The 12,207-nt window shown below is 39.9% G+C and overlaps 1 protein-coding gene across 3 annotated transcripts in view; it reads right to left on the minus strand.

Moving 5' to 3' along the window:
• Positions 1-745: 745 nt before the first annotated feature.
• GPR180 (G protein-coupled receptor 180) overlaps positions 746-12,207 on the minus strand; it is a 29,194-nt gene continuing 17,732 nt past the window's right edge. For 2 of the 3 annotated variants that reach the window (XM_088051037.1, XM_005516441.3), the window contains 3 exons: positions 10,127-10,318; positions 9,698-9,775; positions 6,530-8,009 (listed from right to left, as the gene is read on the minus strand). In XM_088051037.1, coding sequence (XP_087907163.1) covers positions 7,851-8,009; positions 9,698-9,775; positions 10,127-10,318 — 429 coding nt within the window. In that variant the 3' untranslated portion in view covers positions 6,530-7,850. Of the gene's footprint in view, positions 2,935-6,529; positions 8,010-9,697; positions 9,776-10,126; positions 10,319-12,207 lie in introns of those variants that run through there. The other variant, XM_088051036.1, reaches the window with a different exon arrangement.

Genomic DNA, 12,207 nt, shown 5'->3' on the forward strand with positions numbered 1-12,207 from the left:
TTTGAATAATACATGAATTGCAACAATTCCACCAGGATATAGTGACCAGGAAGCTGTTTCTTCCTGCCCTGGTCCTATCATCCTATTTTCATCTCCAGAACAGAAGCCCTAGGTTTGCTGCTTCTCCCAACACAGAACTTACAAAGTCACAACAGCGACATCCGCACACACGCACACCGCCACACATTCTGGTCTCTGGTAACAGACTTCAGAGATAAGAAACTGAAACTCGCTGTCTACATATCTCAAACTCAGTACTGGAAAAAGCTTGGTTTTTTTTTTTTTTTTTTTTTTTTTCCTTTGAAGGTGATCAGCCCTTCTGGTAAGTGCATGGCCTTTCCCCCCTTGGAAATACTTTGGGTTGATGGCAGCTCTCAGCCCCTCTCCTGTCACTGAGTAAAGGCTTCATGCTACATCCACTCTCAGTGCTCAGGCTATTGACAGTGCCAGCTCAGGTTACTGACCTGGAAGGACGGAGACCAGGTTTGAGCTCATCCCTTGCCCCCACAAAAGTAGAAAGGAAGGAAAAATCAAACATATTCAGTTCTTGAGAACCAGCAACAATCCTCCTGCATGGATGCTATCAGTGACAATAGCACTGCAGGGAAGGGTCCTGAAGACCATAGCTTCACATTTGTAACAGGAGAAAAGCGAAGACATGAGGAAAATTCAGGGTCTTGAGAAGTGTTTTATTTTAGACAGCAAAGATCCATCTCACAGATTTCTCAGAAACAGGTCTGTTAAATATCAGGTATACAGTACCCAAACCCAGTTACTTATAAGAGGCAGAAAGAAGAAAGCAATATGTAGAGGCCAACGAAGTCTCAATGCCATGTAATTCTTTAAATACACTGAGGTGGATAGAAGCAGGGTCTCCCTGCTGCAACAGCAGAACACTTGTCCCTCTGCAACAGTCCTTTGTGTGAGGGACATCTAGGTAGTGATCCCTCTTCAGACACGGCTGATTTGCTGAAGGTCCACAGGCTCAGCAGTCCAGTGAAATCCTGCAGCCCATCACCTCCATTCCACACCACTCTTTCAAAAGGAATTTATTAATTTCTAACTTCTCAACATATTCTGCTCTTTGTGTATCAGGACTTTGGATCTGCATTATCATTAGTATGTCAAGATTAGCATCCTGAAGGTCCTAATCCTCCCTGAAATCAACTGGAAGAGCTACAGTTTGTCAGGGCAGTGGTGGCACTAAGTAAGGTTTCTGTCATTTGAAGTTGCTGTTATTTCGGTGAAATCCCTCGCCAGGGACGCTGGCTTTGTGTGAAGGAACAGATACATGTTTGCACTGAGGGGACAGCTGGACATGGGCATGTGGAGGAACTCTCAAGAACCCAAGTGGATCTACAGAGCAGGGCAGGCAAGGGATCAGATCATGGCACCAAACAAACATTAGCAAAAGTGTTGTACTTCTCAGAGACCTGAAAAGCCACAAATAGCCCTAGGGGATCCAAGGGGACACATCAGTGATGGAGCGACAGATGGTCTGTCTTCTATCAGTTTGTTAATGAAAAGAGGGTGATGGGAATAACAGATAATCCTGATGATACCCAGTTTGAAACGAATCCCTCACCATGTGGAGCAGCAATGCTTTGTTACTTTAGGGAGTTTGTCACCACTTTCTTGGTCTTCCAAGGGTCAGCAGAAGCTTTCTACCCTTGGCATGAAGGCTAGAGATGAACAACTACCTTAGCTCTAGATCATGAAATGTTTTGAAAGTATCTGTTGATGCTGCTCACCTTTTCTATCCCGCAAAATATAAATTGTAACCTTTCTCCAAATTCCTCCTAACTTCCTGGCCTGGCACTAGCTCCAAGCAATTTTAGTTCTTCTCTGTGAAAAAGGAGCAATGCAGCCCTGTCACTGGGAACTTCCCATATTTTACACCAAACTCATTACCCTGCTGTGCTTCGATAGAGCACTATCTGAATGTAGACATTAATATCCCTGATCTGACTGAATTCTGTGTAGTCTATTGCAGGAATATGTATCTGAGCTCTGGGTAGCATTGCCATATGCAGCGTAGGGAACCTTCCATATGGTTTCTGAAAAGTGGTTACAGCACACGTGCACCAGGCACTTTTCAAAGTAAAACAGATCTGCTCATTTTTATTTTCAAAATACCAAAGCAGTAAAATCATGTAATTGAGTAATCACTTGCCAAATTTCCTTTTTTAATCTAATCTATTTTGAGTTACATCAGAGCCAAAATGCAAATTAAACTGGTATGGTTCCAAGGTTTTTTTTTTCCCCCTTCCCTTTTAGAAAACACAATTTAAGGTAATCATAAGTAAAGAAATTTTAAAACCACGTTTGTTTTGTATGCTGTAAACTTTGGAAAACATGTTTCAGCCTGAAGTAAATTTTCATAGGTAATAGGTTACATAGAAGTCTTATGTAAATTTTGATCTCTTCTTAACAACTCCAATGTTCATTTTATAAAATTTGATTTGAAAATAATGCCATTGTTTTAAAAGAGGCTGGAAGGGTGAGAAACTAAGGAAAAAGAAGTATACACTAACGAGTTGCACATACACTCTTTCAACTGTGGCTACTGTATTAAAGAAGGAGAGATTCCTGAGATACCTTGTTTTCAGATTCCATTCATTCATTTTTTGGAGGGGGTTGTCGCAGGAGCTTTAGAAGCCAAACTCGCTCACCAGGCTGGACAAACTCAGGAGCACTTGACCACAGGGTGAGTCAGATCCTCACCATCCCACCAGAGCCTCCCGAAGTCACGCATCTCAGCATCTCAGCAGATTAACCGGCCGAGAGATAAAGGCAGCCTTCCAGAGTACCCTCTGCTGGAAACCTTTGCTCTTTGGGTTGCAGATGTTCGGATTAAGTCTCTCCTTACCCAGAGGCAGACTTTGTGAAAAGCCATGTGATGTCCTCGGTTGCCTTCTACCACAGTGTTATCATCTGTTGAAAAAAATGGCACCCACTCCAGTTGTGTCTGTTTTCATAGTTTTACTCTCCTCAAATATACTTCCTTAAACTGGGGGCTGCTTGTGACGCCTCCCAGCTCCTTTTTAAAGGCTGTAAACTTTAATTCAAGTTAAAATACTTTAAAGCAGCTGAACAGTTTTCCCCTTTCCGGATCTCTCCTGGCCCTAATTACACACTCCTGTTGTAAGACAGCAGTCAAAGGCAGGGACAGTCCAACCCTCAGCATGCAAAATGCAGCAGAAGACCTAGAGAACAGAGATGTGGAGGCAATACAAGGCTGACAGCTTGTAAAAGCCTGACCAACCCTGCAGCTGGCCTTCTGAAGGGGTTCTGGCCTCTCTTCAGTGGGTCTTTCCTATCCCATCCCCAGCAGTGCCACCAACACTCAACAAAGTTTGATGAACCTGGTTTAGTGAGTTAAAACCACTGCGAACTAAATTGTTTTTCCTTTGGCTGCTGCTAAAGGCTGAATTTTTTACCAGTTTAACTCCTCGACTCCTCACTCAAACTGCGAGGTGACAGCCAGTGTCAGTTCAAGGGAAGCGAGAGCAGTGTGTAGCCAGGGGAACAGGGACACTATTTTTAACAGCTAACAGTCCAAATTAGCTGCAATGTCAAACCACACCCTCAGGTCTCTGATGGCTATGGAGATTAGAAAGATGGCATAGAGGGCAAAGGAGAGACAGGAAAAGCATGAAATCAAAACAGGCCAGGGATAAAGAGAATACACAGATACTACATGCAAAGCAGGGGCTGGACTGTGAGTGTTGATCGTGGGAACAGATGGAGAGATAGAGAGAGAAATGACACCCATTACACTCAAAATCATATGTATGAGAGAGGGGGAGAGGGGAGGGCGGAGGGAGAGCACAGTGTGAGAGAGAATTCGCAAGGCAGGAAATAGATTTGCAGAAAATAATAGTTTTAGGAAAACTAGAATTGGAACTTAGTGTTCACCGGAAAACCACAGCCTGGTCAGATCAGTGCAGTTAGAAAAGAAGGATCCTTTGAAAACCGGCTTAATAGTTTCTCTTCTGATGTTTGACACAAGGAGAACCTGCTCTTTGTAGGTTGTGAAGTCACACAAACAGTTACAAGGTACAGCCTAACATCAGTGTTGGCCAGCCCCATAAACATTTATTCTATCAATTAGAGGCAGAACATTGCACAGAATAAACTAAAGGCGAATCAAATAAAGCATTCTTCCAGTTCTGTAGAGGACAGAGGCAAACAATAAGATTTTGATACTTCCTTGACTTTTCACTGGCACAGGAACCAGAAAGAAATATTCACTTGGATCTGGCTATAAACATTTATCTTGTGTGGGAGGTCTTAATATTGTAATATGTATTAGAAACTTGGTATTTTTCCAATCAAGTCTTTCCACTTCCATTTACATATATTTAATTGTAAATATTCATTTTCCTACCTGAAGCACTTTAAATAAATATACAATAAACACAGTCTACATTTAAGGGGAGTGAATAGCTGAGGAGACTTGAGATGAGCCCCGGAACTGCTCCAGCCTCCACATCACTGGTCAGGAGCAATGCAGGATGATCTGAGAGCTTCTGGGGGGTCGTGTAGATCGAGTTGGTGATCTCACCCTTCTGTCTGTTGCACTGAGATCCTCCCTCCCAGCCAACCCCTCATCGCTGATGCAAACTGGCATCTGTGCCAGCAGAAAAGCTGATGGCTGGCCAGGGGATGCCCTCTTGCAAAGAGAAGTGGATTTTTCCAGAGCACAACCAACTTCAGTTTGCAGTCTTGTCAATACACACTCCTATTTTGCAACCACTGAAACACACAGGCAATAGACTGAGCTGACATGGGAACCCCAACTTATTTAAAACAGAACCACATAATGCATAGAAACTCTCAGGTGAGATGTCCTCCCTTAGTGCTGCTCACCATGGTCAGCAGGGGCAGTGCTGCCTTCAGGGGGACCCTGCTCAGCCCTGTGCAGTGGTGAGGTAGCAGGGAGCCTGGAACTGCTGAAGCTCTCCCCAAAAACTCCCCAGGTGTATGGCAGCCTTCGGCAGGCATAAACACCCACCTCATACACACTGGGGCTAGGGGGGCACTGAAGGAGTGCTTCTGTCCATTGCAGCCACCTAACACAGACCCAACATAGGTCACAGCACCAGCTCTGCTGCTGTACACAAAAGCCCCAGTTTGTGAGAGAAAACTAAATTTTTTTATTTTATTTATTTTGGTGACAAAAAGGGTATTTTAGAAGTCAAGTTTTGAAGTTGGGATGCACAGATTGAAGACAACTGGAAGAAGGCTGGAAGCTATTTATTTAAGATGAAGTTATGAAATCAAATTGATAGAATGGGTAACAGCATGGATAAGCATGAAAAAAAGCAAGGTCTTATCAGCTGTTCTCCCAGGAGATGTAAGTTAGGAAGAAGAGAGAGACTTCTGGAACCACTCCTCAGGCATGATCAGAGGCAGTAAGTTTCAACACAGAGCACAGGTTAAGTATGAAGCTTTGTCCATTAGTCATACTTAAAGACTTCCCCCGTCTCCAAGATACCCTGCACCAAATTAACTATTACTGCAGTCATAGTGATGTACTAGCTACAGCGTGCATTATTTAGTAACAACCAACTGGTGAGCACTGGTTATCTGCTGAAACCTGGGCACCTGCTAAGAGACCCTTTGTAGCACTCACCACGAGGAGATACTTCATTAGTACAGTTACATTAACAGCAAAATTAAAATTTATTTTCAAATAACTGGATCCAATGCCAAACTAAGAAACTAATGTTACCTGTTGACCCATGGGGCAATGTGGGAAAGATGTAGAAGACAACACCTTACATTTTGTGCTTACGCTAATGAACCATGATTTGTTGTGGGGTATAAAGTGAAAATAAGGTAAATGGTATCATAATACTGAACAAGTGAAGTCAGAACTACAGGAAGTAAGACAGTACTTCTGGAGAATAAAACAAATGGAGTGCCTCTTCTGAAAGTCACATAGAGGGTTTTTTTGCACAGATTAAAACTTTTATCATGATGGATCATAAACTGTAAAGTAACTCTCGTGTCTATCAGAAAATTCTATTTTATGTGTGAATCTGAAGTCTTATACGTGAGGATAGCTAGAACTCTTTTACTACACTATTGGAGACTTATCAAAAACATGATGCTTTTTTCTTCAGAAGATGAAAAGTACAAAGATAAGCAGGAAAATAAAGACTGAAGTTTTAACCAATAATATTTTTGTGTGGTTATCAGAGGAATGTAATAATTAATCTTTTAATCATTCTGAAGATTGTGTGAAATCATAATATCTCATCTTTTCCAGCCTCAACCTGCCATTCTTGATCTGAATTACAAACAATAAGAAAGGAGATGATTTAATGAGCAACTTTGTCATGTTGCCATTTTGCCTTAGTCTAAGGCAAATATCTAGTTTTGCCTCTAAACTAAAATGGAACAGACTTATATTTCAACTATGCTTACAACTGAGGCAAAGATAAATGGAAAAATTAGTGCTATTTTAAAGCTAGAACCAGTGTATTCACATTTTCACGGAGACATAATCAAATGCACACTGTTAAGAAGAAGCAAACACTGATTTACTAGAAAATAAAATCCATTTTGGGAAGAAACACACATGTATGAAATCTAAACTAAGCTAAATCCAAAAAGAAAAATTTCACTCACAATGGCAATAGGTATATTCTTATTATGAAAGAAAAAAGTGTCAGCATGATTTAATCATACTCTATAAATAGGCACTTCAATAAAGTATATATTTACACTGGCTTCCTGAATGCTAGGGCATCACAAAGTAGAATGGCTTTATTACAATGGATGGAAGATGGCAACTACTTAGAACCCAGTGCCAACATGGATTATAACAAATCCAGTGAGTATTTTGTTTTTCAATTATTCATAGAAAATTTAATCCTGATTAAGTATCCTTGGGCAGGAATTCATGGGTAGTTGATGACTGAAACCAACATTTATTTGAAATGCTTCTGTTAATTTAATCTGTGTATATGGCTTAATTATGATTGAATCCTCAATGTAACAGAAATGAATTATATCAGGATTAAAATTCTAGTACCACAACACCCATTCCATTTTCTTTGCCTTTTTTTCTCCTCTAAAAGATGCAAGGCTGCTGTTTTAATTACCTTTATGTTGCTATGTATTCTAAGCCTCAAAAACTGTTTAGACCTTGATTGAATTGATGAAATTTTTAGTTACATTTACTTTTTTTAAAAAAGGAAGATATAAACCCTAATTACATTCCCATTAGAATTTTAACCAGTATGAAAATTAGATGCAGAAAAGGCTTTTCTTTTACACCCATGATAAAGGAAAGTTTCTTGCAGTCAGTTGTGAACATTTTACATATATTTTCTAGATGGTTCTCCCTGCTTTCTTTCCCCATCTTTTACACTGATATATAAAATACATTTTCTCTAAAGCATGAAAATAAAAAAAACCCCTTGTACTCATCATTATGCATCACACCAATTTCACAACTGGCCTATTTTAAACTTGTTTGAGCATGTAGATGTTTTAAGAACTGCATTTTATTTCAAAACTAGTATTGACACAAAGTAAGGGCATTTTTGGTGTCCGTGAACAGGAGAGAAAAAACTCATTGTACTCTTCTGTTATATGGCTCAGCACCCCTTGTTAAACAATATCTACAAAACTCTTCAAATGATGGATGTTAACACTCCACAATACTTTGAACACATTAATCTAGGAATCTTGTCAGACCAAAGGCCTGTGAAATGCTTTGATATTATCAGTTTTCCAGTGAAACCAATGTATCACACACTTGTGACAAAAAAAAAAACCTGTATTTTCAAGTCATTATTGCACATTTATTACAGAATGTATTCTTCCTAAACATCTCAGAAGTGATGTCGATTTTTATGTCCAGAGGATACTGTTAGTGGCAATGTCACTGATGACAGTGAAGATACTTCCCAATATAGACTATGAGATAAAAAAAGTCTGTAGAGAATAACCATGGAGATGCACTGACAGAGGATAACACCTATGGTAATAATCTAGAGGCAGGAAAAGAGAGAAAAAGAAATAGTAAGTGAAAAAAACCTTCTCACTAAACAAGACACAATAAATTTCTATCAGCATGCGTGCTTGAGGTTTAACTTTAAACCTTTTAATACTGCTGCAGTTACAAAAGATTTGAACATGCATTTTAAGTCCAGGAATCAGACTCTCACACCTGGGTGTTTTTAAATCAGTAGATAGCCCTGAGCAAGTCACATAACCCTTCTGGCAGTCTCAGTTCTGGGGAATTTCAGACTTGCAATTCACCACCCATGCAGCTTCACAAGCAGAGGTGATGTTTAGATACTCTATTCTTACAACAAACAGAGTGGGGGTGCGGGGGGGAAAGAAAGCTCAGAAACACTGCACTAGCACAATCATGGAGCTGAGGATAGTGAATTATCAATCTCACGTAGCCAGATCTCTTTCAATTCAAGTCTCTTCATCTGTAAAAGCTGTGTAAGGCTGTATTTATCAAATGCCTAAAGGTGTAACTTGTTTCTCAGAAAGCACAAGTCTTCAGTTTTTGTACAGGCAGTCCTTTAAAATACATGTTTTTCTTAAATAAATATGGTATTTATTGATTGTGCGTTTTAAAGTATTGAGGTGCATTTGAAGAAGCAAACACAGCTGAATTATCATTATCATAGTGTAGAAACTGCAACTGCACACAATGTTTAAAGTTGCTCAAATGCAAGAGCAGAGCAATGGTAGTCTTCCTTTAGTAAGCTCAAAATCTCAAAATACTGCTAAAACACTACTTTACTGATCCTACCCCTGGAGACTGTCCTCCTTCCCTGAGGATGTTTTCATCAAGCAAAACAAAAAGTCTCTTCATTAGTAACTCCAGAGGAATCAGGTTTTTTCTGCCTAGATTTCCTTTTTATTTTTTGTAAATCAAACACAATATTCAATTTATTATTTATATTTAATAAAACCTTTTTCTTTCCCTTACATACCCTCTACACAAATAAAAGCTCATTTTCTGAATATATTTGCATACAAATGCACAGATGGTTATAAGCATAAAGAAAAGAAGCAAACCCTGTGCTGGAATGAGGTAGTCAATCACCTGAGAATAGTGGTGCACTTCATTTGAACATGGCAGGCTCCACACACAGAGCTTTCCAGTTCCCAATATGTTTAAGCAACCGAGAAAGTCAGTGAGGCCACCTTTGTTTTTAACTGTTTAGAGCTTACAAACCAAACAACACATTTGGATAGACTTCTTGATCTAAAGAATATAGTTCAGCTACAGGTTCCCTGACCTATTTAGCCACATAAAGCTTTTAAAGGATGAAGACTAAAAAGCAAACAACAAAAAAAATTCCACTGATTTATCTTTCTACTTTCTTTGTTAAAAGAATCCCCAAGGTGTTTTTAATTAAAAGCAAACAAGCAAACAATAAAACAAAACACCCCCTCCACATTTTCCTTTGACTTAACAATCTCCCCCTCTCCCTCCCTTAACCTAGAAATGATTACCCTTAGATGATTTGAGCCCTGTATGCCTTTGTAAAATATGACTCACATGAGCATCAATGAGAGCTGTGTGACTAAGACTTTTCAAGTTGCTTTGGGGTCATAAGATTAACAGCCTAAGAGCATGAGTTTGCTAACAAACATTAAACATGAAGAACAACTACTATTCAAATTTCATCTCTTTTATCTTGGCTGTACATACCTTTTCTCTTTGATATTCTCTGAATATTACAGCAATGGTTGCAAGACATGGGTGGCACAGAAACCAGAGAATGCAGGCCTAAAAAAGAAAATGAGTGTAAGTTGTAAAATGACTACATGCCAGCTTAGAAGAAAGAGATGACAGTTACAGGAACTACATTTACATTTCTGTCTATTTTATGAACCCATTGTTTAATTTTCAATCAACATAACGAAAACCACACAATGAAAGGTGGGATTTCTGTTTTAAAAAGCTCTATACTCCTTGTCAAATTAAAATGCCTACTCAGAGTATGATGACAAGGTGCAATGTAATCAAATCAGACACTTTAACTTTCTTACAGAGGGAAAGAGTTTAGTGCTTCTGTCAACTGCATGCTAGAATTATATTTACTGAAGAAGGGATCGGTTTGCTTGCTGTAGCCCATACTTTGGCAAAGGTGATATAGAACTCCCTTTTCAGTGTGCTTCTCTCCACAGTGATAATCTGGTACAGCCCAGCAGCCAGGGACAGAGCTAGGCAGACTCTGAGGCCAATGAGCAGCCCGCTTGCCAAGCCATGGTGTGAGTGGTAGCTGTGGTGATTTGTATCTTCAAACTGCTCCCAAATTAACAAAAAGCTCTGAAAAAGAACAACAGCAAAGTGCACTTAGAGTAAACCAGATTATACTAACTCTCAACTAACCTTCCCATCACAGATTAAGTTATCTGGTAATGCTCCACTCTACTTGTTAGGGACTGCCATGTGAAGCAAAAAAACCCAAAAAACCCTAGTACGAAATGCTTTTTGCCGTGACCTATTACTCCAACTGCAATTGGTAGGAACGAAGTCTCACTCTGTGGATTTTTTTAACTTTTAGAAAGCTTGACAAGTTAAAGTTTCCTCTAATTTGGATAGAGGGAGTGTAGCACCTTAGAAAAAAAATCTGAAATAATCACCTGCACACTTGTGCTACTCTGCAGGAAGACCACTGAAATGATTTCACAGAGCTACAGGGAGGTGTCTCCTTTCACTTGTGATCCACAACCTGTAAAGCTTGTTTCAAAGGCAGGCGACTACGCCTTTTCTTTCAAAATCCTAACAGGATTCACTTTTCTTTTCAAAGATGGGGAAGTAAGAGGGTGGTGCTGCTGCTGCCCCTTTTATACAATAGCCTTAAGGCTCAAGCATTCACCCAGGTTGAACTTGGATCTCCCACAATTCCCTTCTTTGCCCAAAGGATATCCAATTCACATCTCCCACCTCCTTGGAGAGTGCTGCAACTGCCAGGCTATAGTGTGCTCTTGGGTGGGCCACTCTCCACCCCTTCTATTGAAGCTGTGCCATTGTGGAGAGAAGAATTCAACATCAGCTAGGTCAGAAACTCTGAGCGAGTTGACTTGCTGACTCTGCAAGCACCTGGCTCAGAAACCTCCTAGGGTCTAGGAGAGGGAGTGTCACAGGTTCCAAATGCCATTCCAACATCTGGCTGCGCACTCTAGCCAACAGATCACTACATAAAAGATAGTAAACCCCTCCTTAACTCCCAGCATTGTATTCATCTGCTGAAGAATCCAATGTTCTGGGAGCACTGTGAGAAACAATATTGATATTCTCCAAGGAAAAACAGGCTAACAAGCGCCTAGTTTCTGAATCCTAGTCGTGAAGACATCAGGCGCCAACCAGTTGCATAAAAAAATGCATCTTGCCGAAGAACACCTTTTCAAGACTTTGAGAATGCTAACATTATAAATTAGAATACACAAAATTTAGGCCCAGAGCATCATGTAACAACTGAATGGCATTTTAGAACTTGAATATACACGGGAATCCAGTCCACCTACTGCACATATCTAACTTGCACCAAGTCTTCAGGTGCCTAATAAAGCAGGTTTTCTGAAGAAAGGTAGGCAAATTTGATTTATGAGTGAAGTAGTTCTGAAGGCCTTCAGAAGGAGACACTCTATGGCTCAATTTAGAAATATAAATTAGTCAGATTCCCTTCTGAACACATTCAAAGGCTTTCTCACTACATAAAGACAAAAAGATTAGTAATATTAACTTTTTAAAAAAAATGTGTAATCCACCTGTGCCTTCCAAAAGTGGGTGGCCTTGAGTCTCATCAGTTAAGTATTAGAATAATTTTTGCTTATAATACTCTCAGAGTATTCCCCTACTTTCTCCCTCCCTTACCTAGGGGGGACACAGCCCTGTCATTTCACAGCTGCTGTCACTTCAGTCACTCCTCAATCACCTGGATGGAAAATGGAACGATGGGAGAGGGACAGATGTAAAGTATGTGCGTCTTCAACATCTCTGATTATTAGCACACAATCTGACCAACAGGCTTCAAATGTTCTCACCATAATGATCAGAAAAAGAGTGCTTCCAAATAAACACCTTCAAATGAACAAGTTACTTGACTGAGAATTCTGTAAAAGAGTAAGACTGAAGTAAGACTAAACTGCTCCTGAATTCCCGAGATACAGCACAGTGTTTAGTAACGTTGTGTCTACAGCACTAGTTTTGGC

The sequence above is a fragment of the Pseudopodoces humilis genome, chromosome 2, assembly GCF_049639895.1.
Source record: "Pseudopodoces humilis isolate 2021_Gansu_Grassland_sample_001 chromosome 2, ASM4963989v1, whole genome shotgun sequence".
NCBI lineage: Eukaryota > Metazoa > Chordata > Aves > Passeriformes > Paridae > Pseudopodoces > Pseudopodoces humilis.